Below are 22,589 nucleotides of genomic sequence, written 5' to 3'. Positions count from 1 at the left end.
GTTCAAACTCCATCCATCCATCCATTTTCTACCGCTTATTCCCTTTTGGGGTCGCGGGGGGCGCTGGCGCCTATCTCAGCTACAATCGGGCGGAAGGCGGGGTACACCCTGGACAAGTCGCCACCTCATCGCAGGGCCAACACAGATAGACAGACAACATTCACACTCACATTCACACACTAGGGCCAATTTAGTGTTGCCAATCAACCTATTCCCAGGTGCATGTCTTTGGAGGTGGGAGGAAGCCGGAGTACCCGGAGGGAACCCACGCATTCACGGGGAGAACATGCAAACTCCACACAGAAAGATCCCGAGCCTGGATTTGAACCCAGGATTGCAGGACCTTCGTATTGTGAGGCAGACGCACTAACCCCTCTGCCACCGTGAAGCCATGTTCAAACTCATAAACTTTTTTTTTTTTTTAATAATTAACTAAGAATTTCATGGCTGCAACACGTGCCAAAGTAGTTGGGAAAGGGCATGTTCACCACTGTGTTACATCACCTTTTCTTTTAACAACACTCAATAAACGTTTGGGAACTGAGGAAACTAATTGTTGAAGCTTTGAAAGTGAAATTCTTTTCCATTCTTGTTTTATGTAGAGCGTCAGTTGTTCAACAGTCCGTGGTCTCCGCTGTCGTATTTTACGCTTCATAATGCGCCACACATTTTCAGTGGGAGACAGGTCTGGACTGCAGGCGGGCCAGGAAAGTACACGCACTCTTTTTTTTACGAAGCCACGCTGTTGTAACACGTACTGAATGTGGCTTGGCATTGTCTGGCTGAAGTAAGCAGGGGCGTCTATGAAAAAGACGGTGCTTAGATGGCAGCATGTGGTGATATCCTTTAGAGCTTGATGTCGGTTTTTGATACAGTGCTGTCATAGGGATCAAAGGTCATGGTCATTCAATGTTGGTTTACGGCCATGCCACTTACGTGGAGTGATTTCTCCAGATTCTCTGAACATTTTGATGATATTATGGACCGTATATGTTGAAATCCCTAAATTTCTTGCAATTGCACTTTGAGAAACGTTGCTCTTAAAGGGTTTGACTATTGACTCACGCAGTTGTGGACAAAGGGGTGTACCTCGCCCCATCCTGTGGGATGGTCCAATAAGTGTTTGATGAGCATTCCTCAACTTTATCAGTATTTATTGCCACCTTTCCCAACTTCTTTATCATGTGTTGCTGGCATCAAATTCTAAAGTTAATGATTATTTGCAAAAAAAAATGTTCATCAGTTTGAACATCAAATATGTTGTCTTTGTAGCATATTCAACTGAACATGGGTTGAAAATGATTTGCAAATCATTGTATTCCGTTTATATTTACATCCAACACAATTTCCCAACTCATATGGAAACGGGGTTTGAAAAATGTGTGATCCGAAAGCACATTAACGAGAAGCTGAGCATGGACATGATTAATCGGTATATCAACATTTGTAGAATTCAATTGTTGGGAAAAAATACCACCTTTTTTGTTAGTTTACTAAACTATTTGTTATCGATAATTATTTTTCCTCTCATTAATCATAGATAAAGGCAATTTGTTCACCCTCTTAGAATAACCCAAAGGGGATTTGTAGCACTCCAAGAGCAACTGATAACACACACACACACACACACACACACACACACACACACACACACACACACACACACACACACACAAACACACACACACACACACACACACGGCCAGATGGATGGCTCGAGGCCCCTATTATGGAGTGACAGTGATTACGATGAGCAGCCTTGTGAGAGTCAGAGTCTCACCACACCACAGAAACACAGCTCGAGAGTGAAAAACTTCCGGCGAATGTATACACATCACACACACACTGATCTGCAATTCCATTGCATGCACGCACACACACGGTCATAGCAGGTGGGAAGAAGCTGGCCCAATGAGCTTCTCTTCTGCTGCGCCACAGAGGCTGTGTCACATTTACAAAACCCTCCAGGGACAGCCTTCAGCACAGGGTCACAGTCTGGTCACATGCCTCACTTTCCTCACTTCTCACTTTCTCTCTTTGTAGTCCCAAAGCTCCTAAATGACATGCTCACATTCACACATTACTGCGGGTCCGTTTTACAACTGCATATATTTAACTCTTTGTATGCAGATAGGCTGAAATTTACCTAGCAAGGGGTCCTTTCTATCGTTGTGCGTTTATCTGTAATCTTGACCAGAAGGTCTCCACATAGCTCATCAAAATCACAGCTTTACACTGTCAAACTGGGTCACATGGTCTCAAAGGGACATGCAAGTCAGGGGATGAGTGCAAAAGAGAATTTTCATGCAGGTAGTGTGAGCATTGACAGTATGTGCAAAAGAATAGCAGTTGAAACCACAGGCGAGTTTTAGATCTTCCTACACACTATCACACCATCATAACAAAAACCACAAGTCCATATGCTGGCAAAGGTTACTGCGACAACTGAATATACAACATCATCTCATAGTGGGTGCGTGCGGTTAGGGCTTTGACGGATTTTAAACACCTCATTCTGACTAATACCACTAGATAATGGAAGTAATCAATAATAGCAATAAGACGACTGTCCAGAAACCTGAAAATCAGACAAGAGCGGTGATGACACGTGAGGTGAGACATGACAAATGAAAAATGAGATAGGCGGTGCCCGGGGTTAAAAAAAATGTGAGGCAGAGTGCAAAAGAGGTGTGAGGTGAAACAATAGGTGGATGACAAGGGGTGCACATGGGGTGAGGATGTTGGGGAAGCATGTCTTGTCTACACAAAGGTAATTAGTGGCTTAATCCTACCCCCTCACCTCGGTGAGCCATTACTTTCCTCTGCTAGACTAGGCCAATCAATAGCTGCCCACTCAGCCTGGGGAACGAAGGTACGCTTAATACAGCTCTCGTGTCACAGCCTATTCACTCACCACACACATACACACTCAGCATGCATGCAAAAGGGAGGGGGAACAAATGAGGCTAGAAGGTAAGAAGAGGAAGAGATGAAAGGAAGGGAGGGGGTGATCACACTGATGCTGTACTGCTAAGCAACAGACCTCCACTCCATCTCGTTTTCCCACCACCACCACTCACCCCTCATTCCATCTCCTCAGCTTCCCCCTTCCTTCCAATGTTAGAGGGGAAGAGGTAGAACAGACTAAATAATTAAGTGAGAAGCAAGAGAAGCAGGTGAATGGGAAAGGAAAATAAAATAGTTATCTGACATCAAAGAGTATTAAGATATAATTCCTTCATTAAACCCATTCTCACTAAACAAGCTTTGCTTCTTCCTACTTCTTTTTGGACATGATGTAAAGAGGAATAATATGAAATGATGTGTGATGTTTTATACTGTAAGTGTGTTAATGTTCGAAATAAACTGAACGCAAAAAACGCACCGCTCCAACACAACACCTGATTTTTTTTGTTTGAAGAACAGGAACTCAACAATTCTATAAAATGATTTGCAATCATATGATGTTATATTATCTGTATTTAAATATGCTTTTGTTCAACACAAGATTTGCATGGAAACAGGTGTTGAAGGTACGAGAGGCTTTCTCGTACGTTCAATTAGGGCTGGGCGATATGGCCTTTTTTTTAATATCGCGATATATATCTCTGTATTTTGCCTTAGCCTTGAATATCGCGATATTTTTAGGCCATATTGCGATATACAATATATATCTCGGTATTTTGCCTTAGCCTTGAATGAACACTAGATGCATATAATCACATCAGTATGATGATTCTATGTGTCTACAATAAAACATTCTTGTTCATACTGCATTAATATATAGTCATTTTAAACTTTCATGCACGGAAATAAATCACAACTAAGTCAATTTACCAGAACTGTATTTTTTAAAGAGGGGACGGCGTGGCGCAGTTGGGAGAGTGGCCGTGCCAGCAACCTGAGGGTTCCTGGTTCAATCCCCACATTCTACCAACCTCGTCACGCCTGTTGTGTCCTTGAGCAAGACACTTCACCCTTGCTCCTGATGGTTCGTGGTTAGGGTTTTGCATGGCAGCTCCCGCCATCAGTGTGTGAATGTGTGTGTGTATGGGTGAATGTGGAAATAGTGTCAAAGCGCTTTGAGTACCTTGAAGGTAGAAAAGCGCCATACAAGTATAACCCATCCATCCATCCATTTTCTACCGCTTATTCCCTTTCGGGGTCGCGGGGGGCGCTGGCGCCTATCTCAGCTACAATCGGGCGGAAGGCGGGGTACACCCTGGACAAGTCGCCACCTCATCGCAGGGCCAACACAGATAGACAGACAACATTCACACTCACATTCACACACTAGGGCCAATTTTTAGTGTTGCCAATCAACCTATCCCCAGGTGCATGTCTTTGGAGGTGGGAGGAAGCCGGAGTACCCGGAGGGAACCCACGCATTCACGGGGAGAACATGCAAACTCCACACAGAAAGATCCCGAGCCTGGATTTGAACCCAGGACTGCAGGACCTTCGTATTGTGAGGCAGACAAGTATAACCCATTTACCATTTATTAGCAGGTGACTTTTCAAACGATGCTACATATTAGCAATAATGCTACTTTTGGTAGCAACGCTTGTGCCCCACACTTGACAAATTTGTTCGACATATTCCCGCTTGGAGCCGAACCACAGCCAGACGATGCTGTTTTTCTTGGGAATTAATTTTTCCTTCATTTTTTACCAGTTTTGCACCTTCTCTCTCTCGTATTATCCCTCGCACGGTTTCGCTAGCATCACAGCTAACGTTAGCCAAGCTGCTACCTCTCTGCTGGGCGAGGGCGTATACGTATGTGACGTATGACGTGTGTAAGTTTGTGCGCTCGCTGTCTGTGAGAAGGAGACACAAGAAAGAGTGAGAAGAGCCTGTAGTGTAATGCCCGCAGCTAAAAGCTACTGCGTGAGAACGTATACTCAAATATTACGATATAGTCATTTTCTATATCACAGAGAGACAAACCCGCGATATACCGCGTATATCGATATATCACCCAGCCCTACCTTCAATGCAACTCTACAGACTGATGGAAAGTGGGTATAAGCATGCTTACCTAGAATAGTCAAGTCAGTATTATTTCAACTAACTTAATTGTTTACTTAACATGGACTCAGTGGACAATTTTTGTATGCCTCTGTTTGCAGGGTGTAACATTAGGTCATACTCTCAACCAGAGGGGGACGGGCTCCTCTGGTTAACACAAAAAAAAAAATCATATAATCTTGGCATACGCATTAAAACATAATGCTTCTAAAAGCAGCTGTTTCTTATGCAGAGTCCGAACCGACTGGTGAGTGTGCAGGTGTACCTAATGGGGTGTAGGGTTTATGAAGTTTATTGGAACAAATATCATTGACAACTTCAAGATATATATTCAAAGATTGTACATTTTTATAAGATAAACTATGATACTTTTGGAGAGGGTGGAGTGGGGTTTTATTCACAATCTGGGGATGCCTTGAAAAATGAACGTCTTGCAGACAGACTAAAAAAAAAAAAGGTTACTAAAATAACTGTGAGGAAAGATTTACACCTACGCATATCAAATAGTTTTTATGTAGAGCACAAGGAAGTGTTTTAAATGTGTATTACAATCATCATGTTCCCTTTAATGTGAAGAGGTGTAGTTAGGCCTCAGGCTCAAATTAAAATATAATGTAAATGTTATATGTTTAAACTGTATTTTTATGTTGGTGTGTCTGCACCCAGGGGAAAAATAACCCATTAATAAATACAGAGCAAACAACTTCTTTAAGCAGTCTCAGAGGATGTCTTTGTTGATGTCTTCACCAAACAAGAAGGCTCAAAACCAACAACATTATGGCATGAAACTCTCAATGGGATATTAGGTTTTGGAAAGACAGCGAGCGAGAAAGAGAGAAAAGTTGTAAAGAGTGATGAGAGAAAGTGAGCAAGGCAACTCAAGCTGTTTGATTTATCTCATTCTTTTTTCTGGATCGCCTCCTCTATTACCAGTCTCCACTCTTGCAGACTGCCTCCACACTTGACCGCACAAGCTGAGCCACGCATGCGCACACATTGAAAGCATAGTACTTATCGACAGACAACAAACCAAGCTCAGGGGTCTCGTTCCCTGCAGAAGCTTCCGCCTTCACCCGTGACTTCATCCAAAACAAACCATCACAAGTTCTCAGCAGGTAGTATCTTTCATTGAAAGCAGTAGCTTTAATTAATGTAAAGCTGGATCGCTAACTTTAAGCAGGAACACAATTCCATAAATTGTTTGGTGTTGCCAGCTTTCCTCAATCAAGCTCTTCCACCGCTGCAAAACAACCTAATCCGCCCCACCAAGACACAACAGCTCCCCTTCCTTGCCAGCATGCATTACAAGAACATTAGCACTTAATTAAACCGTCCATTTCACACCTGGGGTGCGTAAAAGCACCCAGCCAGCCCTGCATCCATATGCCACTGCACAACACATGCACTTCTAAAGACATCCTGATGCAGAAAAATGCAGCATACACCTGCTCCTATGCATGGTCTCATCACTGTGGGTCGTCTGAAGTTAGAGGGATGCATGAAGTATGTGTTACAGTGCCAAGAAAGATAAAAATGGCGGAGGGGAAGGCGGGAAGAGAAGGGAAGCTTGTGTGTCTTCTGCTGACTGTACAAATTGTACACTAAAATGCAGCGCTGAAACTGATGAGAGACACATGCAAGATTTTGTGGTAAAGACCTTAGGGTGGAGTTTGGGGGTGTTGTGTCGTGCGTGTTGTCAAATGAGATTGTTTTTGAGCATGTCAGCGACATTAACAGCCTGGAGGCTTTTGCCTTGAAGATACATGCACAGCGCAGCCAGGCTGTGTGAGCTCCAGGCAGGCTCCAGATGGAGAGGTCAGAGACACACTGGCTCGCTGTCCCAGCATACTCTGGGCTGCAAGAAACAAGGAGAGCCTCCGGACACACACACGATCTGAATAAAACGGCAGTTTTTTTTTACAAACTGCTAATCACTTCCAAATCACCTTTGTTTCTTGCTAATGTACTCTACTATGTTTTGCACCTTTGTTCCCTCTCTGTGTGTTCACTCCATTTCCAGGCATGGTGCAACAGTTGGTATGAAACCAGTTATGTTGTGTCGACATGCGTGTGAGAGGAAACAACTGTGAGGATTAAACCCAGATCTGCCTAATTAATCACATATCAGCAGGCCATGCTTTTTGAGGCAGCGTGTTATCAGCATTTGTGTGTGCGCTTTTGTGTCGCTTTGATACTCATTATCCATCAGCTCTTTCTTCAGGGCAACACTCAGTACACAGAACTATTCATTATACTTCCCACAGACAAGCGGCAATGCATGTGTCTGTGCATGCAATATGTGCGCATAACCAGCAAGGGTGCTCGGAGACTCAAATCAGTTGAGCAGCTAGAGGCGGTGATAGCAACACTCACACCGAGCTAATTCCTCCAGGCCATGGGACAGTGAGTCATGCTATCCCATAGACGGCATGCTGCACGACTCACCAGAGATTGAGTCGAGGCAGCTCATGAAAAGACGGCAGGCAGCAATGCTTGCTTACAAGGTTGCAAAGACAACTATTTGCATGTGCGGAGGTGTTGGGGTGTGTAGCCTATAAATAAAGGCTCAGCAGAAACAGTCATGGCTGCAGCTCTCGGGGTGACATGCCTCCTGCCACCCCAGGGTCATGGCTCCAAAACACAAGTGGAGCCGCTTGCCCTTGTGCCTCAACGACTGACTCATGTACGAAGGACATCCTACACCAGCCGGGGGGAATAGTCAGCAAGCAACATAAAAAAAACAAATGAGCTATTTTGTGTTTTTAATCAAAAAAGGGGCTTTATCAGTCATGATCTGGTGCCTGTTTGTACACAAATACCAAATATTCATATTGATATTCTCCTATTGCCGAGAGATTCAAAAATATATATTAAAAAACCAAGCAGCAGAGAGATAAGAGGAAAAAAATCGATAAAAAAAAGCAAGTCAGCGACAAAAAAGGTTAACAAATAGGTGACAGAAATGGCTTCTGGAAGGGGGGATTTTTCTTTTGGAGTTGAAAGCAATAGAGCGTGTGTGCAGGGTTAGGGACTTGAAGTGAGATGAAGGGGGGAGAAGGCTCAAGAGAGAGGTGATGAGAGCCGAGTTCTCTCCCTATCCGCACGTAATAAATCCGATGCAGGGGAGCCATGTGCCCAGGGACAGCCGGGATGCAAACGTGGCATCTGATTTAAGAGCTACAGTGAGGGTGGACAACGGGGCCAGCCAAGTCTAGACATAGATACTGTATGACAACACAAACACCCCAATAAACTCCATAAACAAGTGTTTTCCTATTCAATGTTTCAATCAGGTTATAATGTAAGATCTTATGCATGTAACACTACACTAGGGATGAGTGATATGGCCTAAAATCTATAAAACAATATATATATATATATTTTGCAGCTTTCCGCATGACAATATATTATTTGGCATATAATTGATAATAGAGCCATTTCAAAATAGGTTACAAAGACTCCTAATTTGGCTGCTGACGTATGTGGTAACATATTGTATCATGTATAGTTGTATCTGTATTGTGTTATTGATCTACTTGCTAATTTACGGTTAATATCTGATTACTTTCTGTTGTAACATTGTTCCATCTTCACTTCTGTTAAAATATAATAAACACTTATTCTTCTGTTGTTTCAATACAATACAAAAGTGGGTGTCGATCCAATACCAAAGAGTTACATGGGCTTTATTGGGTAGTCCAATGCTAATAATTGCAATGTTTGATTTTTAATTAAATGTTTTAACTTTGATTACAAATTATAATTTTGCGTGGGTTCCCTCTGTGTACTCCGGCTTCCTCCCACCTCCAAAGACATGCACCTGGGGATAGGTTGATTGGCAACACTAAATTGGCCCAAGTGTGTGAATGTGAGTGGGAATGTTGTCTGTCTATCTGTGTTGGCCCTGCGGTGAGTTAGCGACATGTCCAGGGTGTACACCGCCTTCCACCCGAATGCAGCTGACAAAGGCTCCAGCACCCCCCGCTACCCCAAAAGGGACATGCGGTAGAAAAATGGATGGATGGATTATAATCTTACAAAAAAACAATATCAATTAAATATTTATATTATTCAACAATATTGCCTCTCCTTTAAATCCTCTAGTTTTTGCTCTTTAAGCCCTCCTGTGCAGAGGGAGTTATTTTTAGTACTTTGTAAACAAGAACAAAACAAGAAAATATTGTTTGAAAATGAAAAATATTGTAGTATCGTGATAATTTAATTGGGGACGATATTGTCAATATTTGTATTGATCTGCGCAGGTTTGTTAACAATAATTTAAAAGAGCTGTAACTTAGCGGTGTAAAATGTTTAGCTATTCTGCGCCCTCTGGTGATGACACTTGCAAAAACAATTACCTTATTTGCCGCCATGTGGGCGAAAATTGCTGGCTAAGATATGGCTTTGCTGCACTCTGGAGGGACGTCAGCTGCTAGCGAAGACGCTACTTTGCGTTGAGGGCACGGCGTTGGTTTGCTTGTCGCTATCAAATTTGCGGGACACAGTTTTAATGTTTCATCAACATGCATTATTTTCATATAACCATTGAATTAAACGCTCTATCGTCAGCCAAATGTACATCATCCATCCATTTCCTACGGCTTGTCCCTTTTGGGGTCGCATGGGGTGCTGGAGCCTATCTCGGGTGTTAAATTGTCTATATCAAGCAATCCTACACAACACATCCATCCAGCCATCCATTTTTCTACCGCTTATTCCCAACACATCCATGTCAGCTAAAATTCCAGTGGCATGCTGTGATGCACAAACATATCCTATTTGGATACACACAAACATCCCATTAAATGGGTCAGTAGCTCCTAATTATCCCACTTTTCTTGAGGGGTGATCAATCCATCTTAATTATTAACTGTCCATAAAAGACACAAACATAAAAACGAACAATTATCCGGTACCAACACAACATTCATGGAGGCTCAGATTTTACGGTAGCATCACAACTATACCTCGTGGTTCTTCTGCCTGTTTTGCCAGTTTTCGGAGGGCTGCGGCAAATCCAGAGTGAGCCGACTGTGCAGCCGGGCTTCCATTGGCTACGATGGAGCCGTTAAGAGGCGACTGGGTGAGGGGGCTGACAGTCGCCGTTGTACGGGTTGCCGTGGAGATCATTCCTAAGGATGGTGACTTTGGCTCATGGCTCATGCCTGAAAAGTGGACAGAAGAGAGAGGGGTATTTCAATACAATTGTGTTAACTGTCAAACATGTCTCCAGATGTAAGCAAAAAAGAATACAATATTGAACGAGGAATATGTACATAAACAAGACAGTTGAAGTGGATTCAAAAAAGCAAACATACAAAGCTCCCGAGCACACAGTGGTAGTGTGCTGCTGAGTTTCTGTGACAGCTGGAGTGGATGGGGATTGGTGGTGTGAGGGGCAGGGGGAGCTTTCATTGTATAGTTTTAGGTCAGAGGTGGGAGGTCAGGAGGGCAGGTCATCAAGAACTAAAAGTCTGGCTGTGTGTCTGCTCGAGGTCAAAGGTGAGACTGTGCACAACACAGGAACAGCGCATGCTTCGTTACACTCAGGGCGATTGTACCTTGTCTGATACTCTGTCCCTGTTATCGCCTCTCACAAAAGAGGCAGATTTTTAGCACAAGGTGGTTGGGAGGGTAAAGAAAGGGTGGAAGGTGGTTCCTTTTTCTTTCCAGCGTGCGTATGTGTATGTGCATGTGTGCTGAAAGGTGACACCGCGTTGACAGCCCCTCAGACAGTGGAATCCCTAAATGCCAGAAGGGTGTGTGGTAGCCTTACATGCTCTAGCGAAACAAACACAATAAGGGCAGCCATGAAGACAGCCCGATAGTAAAGGTGTTGGCGTTTTTCAAAATATCGATAGCACATTTGTATATATAGGATTAATACTTGGGTTTGCCCAAAAAGTCTGAGGACCAGAGTTATGTGTTTGACAATCCTAACAGCTCTTAGACAGTCCTGCCTTTAACCCCTCAGTTACCCGCTGCACTCCGTGTGAACCCGGCGCACAATTAATAATAGAGTCAACAATGACTACTGACTGAACAATAAACACTGCGCCGTTGGGAGAAAGGCAAACACGCACACTGCTCTGTCCTGTAACGCAACTTAGTGGACCCCCGTTCCTCGTGGAAAGAGACTGGAAGAAGTCAGCAAAGCGGGTAAAAAAAAAAGACATAGAGACGCTGTATGGCTGAACGCCCACCACACACATGAAGCCACACAGATGAGCGTAAAGCTTGACACACACACACACACACACACACACACACACACACACACACACACATACACACACACACACACACACACACACACACACATCCTGAGGTCTGGCCACAGTTCATATCCTCTCCCCCACACCCGTACACCACTCCTCCCTCCCAAGAGACAAACAGACAGCGCGGTTGTATCTCCTTACTGTACAAAGGAGTGGAAGTGTCTGGATCCCCCAAGTCTGCTGCATCTTCAGCCCACACCGGTGCACACAGGCGGCCGCTGACAGGACGCACACCATCTTCCTGCTCCTGCTCCCTGGTGTCTATCTATCTATCTGCTCTCGCCGAGCCTGGTCCGCCCGTTCTCCCTCCCCGCCTGCCTTTTCCTGTCTGTGGCGCTGCCTCTCACAAAGACCGTTTGGAGCTTATCTAACAAAGCAACACACCACACACGCTGCCTATCTCTCCCCTTCGTGCTCTCTCCCTCTGAGTGAGAAAACAGAAATTCTTAGCCTAGCAGCTGCTGCGATGTCACATGACCTCATCCCCCCAACCCACACACACACACACACACACACACACACACACACACACACACACACACACACACACACACACACACACACACACACACACACACACACACACACACAAACACACACACACAAACACACACACACGCACACACATAAACCTCCCTCCAGCCCTCCTTTTCGCTTTCCCTCCTCCTCCTCCTTCTCCTCCACCCTCTCAACCTATAATTCCTTAACCATTTGTAGATAACAGACACAGGCATGTATGCTCTGCCAAGGCGGGCTGGGGGAAGGGGAAAGGGGGAAGCGAGGGAAAGCAGAGGAAGATGCTCATCCCTTCACCACATCTGACCCTTTCTGGCGGGTGGTCACAGGCCATGTGTGTGTGTGTGTTTATGCAATTGGGCACACTAAGGGTTTGTAAATCCCCTTTTTGAGAAAGAAAGACAAGTTGTGGCTTGTCTGGAGCCCTGGAGCATTGAAGGAAAGACAGAAGCCTGGCAATATGTGCATTGCCCACAATGAGCTAAGATCAATTAGCTTTATGGGCATGACTGACGTGTCATGACTATTTTGGCATTCACGAAAATGGAAACACTGACTCAATACGGGGATGATGCATTTATGTTAAGACTGATTGTCAGCAGGGAGACAGCGGTAGAGCACACAGGAAGTAGTAAAAGCATAGCTTCCTGCAGTGGTGTGAATGTGTCCTTTTTGTGTGTGTTGTGTTTCCTCCCGCTTCTTCGTCTCTCTTTTTTTCAGAAGAGCGAGGGAGCGGGCAGGCCACAGAGATGACAGCGGAGAGGTATCACCTTTGGGGTACAGCTATATGGCTTGCGAGCACAGAGCCAAAGGTCACTGCTTGACAAAGCACAATTCTGTTCTCCACATGCTCTAGCTTTATCTCCCCATCATCATACAGCTCAGCCTGCTCTTATCAGGCAACCACCGGGAGCACAATGCATCTGTTACTTACGGTACATCTTTATAATAAGGTAAATGGACGCTGACTAAAGCATACAGAAGGGTATACTCAACTGGCGGCCCATGGACCAAAGCCGGCCTGGGAATGACACCATACCGGCCTACCGAGTTCAAGTCAAACATTTTCGCAAAACAAATTCATAAAAACACAAGAGTGCTCCTGTTGTATGTACTGTCATAGAGATGATTTTTGTCTGGATTTTTTTTGCAAAAGGTCCTTCAAAACAGCAGAGTGCCCTTGTAACTCTGACAAAATATATAGACCAAAAACAAATGACCACTATGGACGACTGTGGTTTTCCGAAGTCTACCCCCCGGTCTTTAGCTTTCTTGAGATGTAAACCTCAAAACAATTTAGATGAATATAAGGGACAAGGAAATCGATGGATGGATGGATTCCTGGCATACGTGAAGGGGCGGGCAGAACGGTGGAAGAGGGGTTAGTGCGTCTGCCTCACAATATGAAGGTCCTGAGTAGTCCTTGGTTCAATCCCGGGCTCGGGATCTTTCTGTGTGAAGTTTGCATGTTCTCCCCGTGACTGCGTGGGTTCCCTCCGGGTACTCCGGCTTCCTCCCACTTCCAAATACATGCACCTGGGGATAGGTTGATCGGCAACACTAAATTGGCCCTAGTGTGTGAATGTGAGTGTGAATGTTGTCTGTCTATCTGTGTTGACCCTGCAATAAAGTGGCGACTTGTCCGGGGTGTACCCCGCCTTCCGCCCGATTGTAGCTGAGATAGGCACCAGCACCCCCCGCGACCCCAAAGGGAATAAGCGGTAGGAAATGGATGGACGTTAAGGGGCTTTTTGCACTCCTTACACGGGTGCCTAGAGGGCGCTAACTTTCCAAAATGTTTTAAACCCTCTTCTGGCTTTTCGCACAGAATAAGGTATGTAAACACACATTTAATTTTGTGTGTGACAGCTAATGGTTTAACTACTAACGTTGGCTATCATTGAATGTATACTCTATTGTAACAACGTGACTGCAAATTGTTAGCTGCTTTTCTTCTACGACGAGTGATAAGACAAATTCTTCACACTGCCAGTTGAGTTTTATTGAAGTAGTTCAGTTCAGTTTTAGTTTATTTCGATAAAATGTAATGCATCAGATATTTCCAGTTGTTTCATTACAGCACATATAAAAAAGGAGTAGGAAAAAGGAGAGCTTATTTAATCCAAACCCTTTTCATATCATAGCAATTTTATCCCATTTACTTGTTCTCTGTTTGTAACAAAACAATGGACACATAAATAATACACCATAAATAAGTGAACAAATATTAAATACTTAAATAATCATTATCTCAAAAAAAAAAAAAAAGGTAAATGATGTTCATTGTAATAGTACTTCTTTGTACTTTGTGAATGCTTGTAGTTTGAATAGTCTCTTACAGTTAAAGTTAAAGTACCACTAATAGTCACACACACACTAGCTGTGGTTAAATTACCCTCTGCATTTGACCCATCCCTATGTTTCACTCCCTGGGCGATGAGGGGAGCAGTGAGCAGCAGCGGTGGCCGTGCTAGGGAATCATTTTTGGTGATTTAACTCCCAAACTGAATTACTTGGTGTTTTGTTTGATTTATTTGCTTAATCCATTCCATTTTTTAATTCCACATATAGATATGCTAAAAGTTTTAGGTTTTGTACGCGCATACAAATGTTTTAAATGACCTTTTCCTTTAAGGTTATAATTCTCCTCTTTGGTTGAGAAAACATGTTGTACCTTCTTGGGTAGCAGGTTATAGTTTGCTCTGTACATAATTTTAGCTATTTGCAAATGCACCAAACTGTTGAATTTCAATATTTTTGATTCAATAAATAAAGTCTTAGTATGTTCTTTACATCCAACCTTATGTATTATTCTAAATTATCTTTTTTGTAACACCATTAGTGAATGAAGCGCACATTTTTGGTGTTTCCCTATATTTCTGCACAATAACTCGGATATAGTAACACTAGTAAATATATAGACTTTAAAAAAGTAGATAATGTATATGTTTTGTTAAAGCATATTCATATCGATTTTATCTGTAAATTTTCGTTTTTTGTTGCAGACGATTTAAAAAAAACTAAAAATTAGGGGTTTTTTTCTCTTCCAGCGACGGTAAACTTTTTGCCCCCAGGAGTTTTATTAGATAGATGGATAGTACTTTATTATTAGCTTCCACCCCCCTTCGTATTTCTTATCAGAGATTCACATGCCTAGCAAAACATGCTAATGCTAACGCTAAAAAGAGCATGTAATAATTTATACCAGGTATGTATGATGATATCATGTATGAAGAGAAAAAAACAGAGTGTCAGTCGCTCTGCACACTACGAAGATGTGTAAATGAAAAATCCTGCATATATCCACTTACTAAATCAAACTTTTTCTCAATGTTTTACGTATTTATTTATTTGCTTACAATGTATAATTTTACAATTCTACATTTTTATTTACGGTAGTATTTTATTCATAACAGAAGTTTTAGGTTTGCACTTTTATTACTCTTAATTTTGGAGATTATTATTTGTTCACAAGCAATGTGCAATGCTACATTTTTGTTCATATAGAAGTAGTTTTTATACAAGACAGAAGTAGTGCTTCCCAGAGGAAGCTCTTAATTTAGTTCTTTGAAAATTATTCCATAAAAAGTCAAATTTATATCTGGTCTAAAAATAACATCATTATTCAAATGACAATTTTGCTAAGAGTAAGATGCAATGTATAAAGTGTCATTTAAAAGATTTTATCAAGTAACATAAAATGCAATTTTGATTTTGAATGACGTCTGTCATTTGTATTAATTGGTTTCTATAAAATGTAGGCAACTAATCCGATATCAATTTTTTGAATTTATTTTTAGGCTATATATTGCCCCATGCTTATATTAAAATGAGTTGATTGCAAACAGTCCCTTTGTTGAATGAATTCATAAATATGATTTGAGCAATAAACCACGCAATCCCCCTTATTTGTCATTACAAGACTTTGATTTGGTACAATTCTGGCAAAGACTCGTTTCTAATCCAGCCTGCGAAAATAAAATCAATCAAGAATGTTTGGCAAAATAAACATACTAAAGGCATGCAAAATAAGGCTTTTGTAGGAAACAGCAGCATGCCTCCTGCATCTCCCTCATACACCACACTTGTCCAGCTCTCCAGTACAAGCAAAGGTGATGTAGATAAATCAAATATCCTGCAGATGGCGTCCTCTCCCAGTTAATAGGTTAATGCATCCTTTCAGTTCTCCTCCCAACCCCTTAAAATCGAGTAGCACATTAGACTTGAGGTAGGTAACTGACTTAACTGAGAACCCCAAGGGGTGTGAAAGTGTTAAGTGATATGAATATATGTTTTGTAGTGTGCAAAAATTATGCACAAGTTCAACAGTTGCACTGAAAGGAATCTGTTACAGGCCGAGCTTCTTCAAGCGCTTAACCCTTTCATGCCGTTACGCCCAGAGGGAAAACAAAACAAAAGGAACGGAATGTAGATTACAACACACACACACACACACACGCACACACACACACACACACACACGCGCACACACACACACACACACTCATGCACACAAAAAGCCTGACCATATTGGCTGCGAAATGGCATACAGTAAACATACACTTTTAACACCCCACTGGGAGTAAAGCCGATCACTAACTCCTGTAGTCAAACAAACAAGTCCACCTTTTTGCAAGCTGGAATGCAGATTATTTGTTCTCTCACTCTCTCTCGTGCACACCAACAAACACACAGCTACACAGATGCATAAAGTAAATCCTCTTGGCTCCTGTGTGCCCTGGTCAATGGGGAGATCAAGCAGAGGCAGCTTTAACGAGTGGTTAATCCTTAACCAGGAAGGGATTTGCCTATCAGCTCGTTAAAACTAGCAGTGGTGTTGCATCCAACTGATCCACCCACCACCCTAACGACATGAACGCCATGTCCATCACAACAAGGCTGGAAAATCATCGGTCTACAACTGTGGACGCATTGTTCGCTTCAAAGAAAAGAAGGTGCATTTTTAAACTAATTTGGCTTGGCACATTTAAGTTTGGGGAGTCACCTTTGAACGGGCTAAACAAGGCTGTAATTTCCCTGAAGTGAAATATTTGGCAAGGGAGGTGGTTAAACATACTTTATAATCATGTTCCAAACTCTTGTGCATTTAACAATCTTGATGTTGGTTGACTTTCCACTGTGCTAACGGAGCAAATAGACAATGTGTGCACTGTACTGCTTATACCAAAAAGGGTTTGACTTTAATAAAAACATGTTTTCACCTTTCACTTTTATTTTATTGTGTGACCAGGAAGTATACATGTAGAAACCAACAGCTCAGATCGTAGAATCTCATTACAGCGAAAAGAGACCAAACCACAGAGGCTATACTCACAGGGGGAACTTCAGTTTGAGGGCAGGTTCAACTTCCTGCCATGGTCAAATTAGCCAGGTTTAGCTCAGCTACTTGCAGATTATAGTGTGTGCGCATCCGTTAGGTCTGACTGCCATGTTAGCCAGCTCAAGATGCACTGACAAGAGGGTGTCCAGGTGGGAGTAGTTCCTACTACAGAAATAAAGTACTATTGATGCTGCAATGTACACATGATAAATGCATGTGGTTGTTTATACACCAACAGGATAGTTTTGAATGGAAGAGAAAAAAAAATCAAGATGTGCATGCAGTTTCATATGTGCAGGTCTTAACTGAACTCACAAAAAATAAAAACTGTATCTGATCCAAATACTTCTGGATCAAACTGTACATAAACAAACAAAAGTAGGAAACAGAAAAATCACCAAAGGTCATATTGTCAGTTGAGGCCAACAGGCATTATCAAAAATGTTGAAGTAGGTGACACATGGATGGTGGAGCTTTGACATAAGTATACACAAATGTATGTCATCATCCACAGTGTACACACACACATATGCACATTATAATTCTGAAGCACAGCAGGCAAAACCTGCTCTGGTGGTTCCAGGTTTGTTTGACTTCAAAGATGAGATGTCAGGGCAATCTACCCTCAGGCGCGAAAGAACGGATGTGTCTGTTCGTGTGTTTGCACATGCACGAACACCTGTCAGCGAATGCCTCGGTACGTGCGTGCGTTAAACCTCTTGTGCCTTGTGGCAAAGGTCGAGCCATCGTCATCATCATTGGGGACGGCGTGGCGAAGTTGGGAGAGAGGCCGTGCCAGCAATCTGAGGGTTACTGGTTCTATCCCCACCTTCTACCATTGCTCCTGATGGGACCTGGTTAGCGCCTTGCATGGCAGCTCCCGCCATCAGTGTGTGAATGTGTGTGTGAATGGGTGAATGTGGAAATACTGTCAAAGCGCTTAGGGCTCCTTAAAAAGGGGTAGATAAGCGCTATACAAGTACAACCATTTACCATATCGTATCAGGGAAATCTTGCAACGGAAACTCATGCCTAGTTGAAGAATCAAAGCGGGAGGAAGACAAAGAAGTAAGGGTGAAAAATGAGGGAAGGACCGGGGAATCAGGAAGAGAGCAAGCGAGTAATGCCTGTGTGAGAGCTGTCGTTATACAGCAGGCCTCCACTATGCAGCTACAGCAGATGACATAGTGAAGCACATCTTTTTCTGACCTCACTTGCTCCCACTGTCTCTAGCGTGCACACACACACAACTAAAAAAATAATTGTGTGTGTGTGTACTGTGAACCTCGTTATTTATCCTTCACCTCTCACTTTACCAGCTCTGCTCTGCACACTACCACCACCTCAACCTGCCTGCCAGCAGCTTGCAACAAAAACACAAATTTCAAAAGACTAGACTGCATCTTTTCCCTTTAAACCACATTTTTCTCTTTTTTTTAAAATTCAGAGACGCACACATCCACAGAGAGGTAGCGTGTCTTGTGGGTAAGCACAAGCTCAGATGATTTTCTACACCCATCCCCACATCCGACTCACCCACCCCGGCAGCACCATTTCTTCTGTCTGTTAATTACATGCTGACTGTGGCGGAGGTTGCTGCTTGTGTGTTTGTGTGTCATTTGGGGAGAGTGTGACTGTGTTCTTAGAGATACAGGCGTGGGCGCGTGACAGCACAGTCTGGTTACGCTTCGCAATACTGCTTAGGGTGCAAGCACACATATGCAGACACACACTCACACACGCAAAAACCGTGCACACAGTAGTGCCTTCTGTCTTCTCTGGCTCTCATGGTCCATGCCCCGAGAGTCAAGCTGCTGCCTGTGTGGCTGCACACTCTCTAGAAGCCGCTTGCTGAGGGGGACGCTGCCCTCAACGCTCCCCTAATGAGAGGGTCAGCTTCAGCACCAGCCCAGTCTTTGCCATCATCCTCATCATATAAGTAGCCACCGGGTTCTGCTGACCTTTTCGTTTAAGCACCTGCTCCAACACTGAGACAGGAGGCAGATGTGGATGCTGTGCATGTGAACCTTAAAAGCACAAGTAGAAGCACACATGTCGAACAGAGCAGCTTCCGTTTTCATGCCTTATCATGGTTCTTGCACCTGTGCTCTGTTACCTTTTAATTAGGAACACACAGGCTGCATGTGCCACACAGCTGGATGGTATATTACACATTATGTTGTCCATTTTCTATCTTCACACCTTTGGGTTTGAGCATATACAAAGGCCATCGATTGAAAAATCTATCCATCCTTTGTCCTTTATCTAATTGAGGACTGCAAAAGACTAGACTGCATCTTTTCCCTTTAAACCAGTCAATCAAAGTTCACAGGGACTCCCTGTAGACAACCACTTGGTGTCAGAGAGTAAGAAGTGAAAGTGCTGGATGGATGGAAGTCAGCTGAGTAAACTGCTACAGTGATTATGGGCTTGGTCAAATAATCATATTTTTTCAAACAAGCTGTTTGGGGCTAAACAAATAAAAACGAGGGACTAACTAGCATTATAGTAGGACCTGGTTCTCTATAAACCACTCAGATACTGTAATAGAAGCCTTCACAACACTTACTCGCCGACTTTAAGTGGCTCAGGCTCAAAAAGTGAACCACACTACATTATGATCATGTAACAAATAAATTTGACTTAAAACTGTTATTTTTGTTGATTATACATGTATGTGTAATCAAGTCTTGTAAGATCACTACTGAAGAAAGGACAGCAGTCATACTCGGGAGGTACTTTTGAATGCATAATCATCTCCCTGCACTCAACACGGTCGTTAAGTGTGGCAGAAAAATCGAGCGTACACTTTGGGCCTTCACAATAACGTCGCTTTGAGCTACATCCTGTCTGACTATGCGAATAAAATAAGAGTTCAAGAAAAATAGATCACTAATATACTGGTATTAAATAGCACTTCAAGAAACAATACCTTACTACAATTTGTACCAATGGAATGTTGCAAAACAAGTACTGTACTTTCACTTGCAAGTAGTTTCTTGTTTCAAAATTGCACTTTTGAGATGTTTAAGAAAGTTTAAACTTTCCAAAGTTATTTCTGGTGAAAAGAAAAACACTAAATACTGATTTGATTTGGAACTGCACTTTTTTTATTTTTTTATTTTGTGTTGTGTATCACAAACTGAAACGCCATTCAGCTGTTTATGCAGTAGCTAGCTAATGGCTAATACCATAGCATGCCGTCACAAGGTGATGTGTTACTACGCTAGAACAAAATTCATAGATGTTCGCTCTTACAATAACAATGTCGCTACAGTTCGGTTATTATACAGTTTACGGAACGTAAATTAAGTATTGTTGGTGGTTTTTGAATGCATTTTCGAAATGATGGAATGGAGTGATCCCTTTAGCTGCATTGCTAGCCACCTAGAACGAGTCAATTACAAATTAAAATAATGCAAAAAAAAATATATCCTTTTGTCTTCTTCAAAAGGTTTGCGCACATGTTTTCACTTTTTACAGGGGAACTGCACTTTTTTTTCCCTTCCATTTTCTACTGTGTCCCGTGTCGCGGGGGTGCTGGAGCCTATCTCACCCTGGACCCTGGACAAGTTGCCACTTCATCGCAGAACTTTTTTTTTTATTGTGTCTATTGTTCTCAATCATTATGAAAGGCATGACGACGGATGGATTTTTATTTTTAGGCATTCTAAATTAAAAACGAAAGTAAATAAAGGTCTGCTTACAGCGAAGCCAATAGGAGCTCCTCTATTTTGCCCATAGAAGCCCATAAATAACGATTCAAAAACCGCCAAAAATACTCCATTTACATTTTGTGATATGAATATCAGCCGAGTGTTTTTGGTATGTATCGTTATTATAACCGCTAACGCAGACAAACTATTTATAGTACTGCAGATCACTTTCATGTGTCATTTTGTTTGCATCATCCAGTGGTCTGCTGCTTCCTCAACATCACCTGGACAAAAGACATCTGAGTAGGTATTCTGACAAGTTGGTACACTTTGACAGCTATTTAGGACCCGAAACTGGCCAGGACAATACAAAAAGACTTGTGGTCCACCTCTTCCTCCACTAACCCTGTTTCTTTGTGAAGATGATGAGACATTCTTCACCTAAATGGGATTATATGAACATCGTAGCAGTCGACAGACATCATATTGACAGCAGACATCAAACAGTAAATTATTTTTACTACTTTTTTTTTTTTTGCTCTCACATAGTCTACATCAGGGGTCGGCAACCCGCCGCTCTGGAGCCGCATGTGGCTCTTTAGCGCCGCCCTAGTGGCTCTCTGGAGCTTTTTCAAAAATATATGGAAAATGGAAATGATGAGGGGAAAAAAACATATTTTTTCTTTTAATTGGGTTTCTGTAGGAGGACAAACATGACACAAACCTCCCTAATTTCTATAAAGCACACTGTTTATATTAAACATGCTTCACTGATTCGAGTATTTGGCGAGTGCTGTTTTGTCCTACTAATTTTGGCAGTCCTTAAACTCACACTAGTTTGTTTACAAGTTACATGTACAACTTTCTCCAACTTTCTAAGACTTGATTTATGCAACATCTTTTTCCGTCTCATTTTGTCCACCAAACTTATAACGTTGTGCATGAATGCACAAAGGTGAGTTTTGTTGACGTTATTGACTTATGTGGAGTGTGCTAATCAGACATATTTGGTCACTGCATGACTGTAAGCTAATCGATACTAACATGCTATTTAGGCTTGTTGTATATACATATTGCATTACTGTGCCTCATTTGTAGCTATATTTGAGCTCATTTAGTTTACTTTAAGTCCTCATAATTTAATTTATATCTCATGAAACACTATCTGTATGTAATATGGCTTTTATTTTTTTGCGGCTCCAGACAGATTTGTTTTTGTATTTTTGGTCCAACATGGCTCTTTCAACATTTTGGGTTGCCTACCCCTGGTCTACACAAAGTAATAATCAGTGATGAAGATAATAAAAATAAATGTGATTCGTTTTTGAAATTAAAATTAAAATGATCAAAACACGCAAATATTAAATTTTATTACAAATGTGCCCATTAATACATTACATTATATACTTACATCATGTAAGTAAAATCTCAATGGAAATGTATAGGTGTTTTTTTTTAAGGGCCGAATTGACCGGCTCCCATAGGTGCCATTGTAAGCGGACTTTTGATTGCATTTATTTAATATTTAGAATGGAAAAAACAAAACAAAAAAATCATCCATCGTTATGTCTCTCATAATGATTGTGAACGATAGGCAAAATACCAAAAAAGTTCACCTTTAAGTGCAGATTGAATCAAATTGTGATTAACTGATTTAGAATTGGCTATAATACCCAGCCCTAGTGCCTACTAACCCATATGAATATTTTACCTCATAGATCCTAATTGATTAAAAAAAGACATTACAACATGTAAATCCCGTTATCTCA

General features: G+C 42.2%; 1 protein-coding gene across 3 annotated transcripts in view; it reads right to left on the bottom strand.

Annotated features, from left to right (window-relative positions):
- Positions 1 to 22,589, bottom strand: part of gse1b (Gse1 coiled-coil protein b) — a 459,629-nt gene that overhangs the window by 39,395 nt on the left and 397,645 nt on the right. For all 3 annotated transcript variants that reach the window (XM_061880969.1, XM_061880979.1, XM_061880960.1), the window contains exon 3: positions 9,997 to 10,194. In XM_061880969.1, coding sequence (XP_061736953.1) covers positions 9,997 to 10,194 — 198 coding nt within the window. The remainder of the gene's footprint in view (positions 1 to 9,996; positions 10,195 to 22,589) is intronic.

This window comes from Nerophis ophidion, linkage group LG02 (assembly GCF_033978795.1).
Source record: "Nerophis ophidion isolate RoL-2023_Sa linkage group LG02, RoL_Noph_v1.0, whole genome shotgun sequence".
In the NCBI taxonomy this organism is placed as follows: Eukaryota; Metazoa; Chordata; class Actinopteri; order Syngnathiformes; family Syngnathidae; genus Nerophis; species Nerophis ophidion.
Note: the sequence above shows the minus strand (reverse complement) of the source record. Positions and strands in the feature narration are given on the sequence as shown.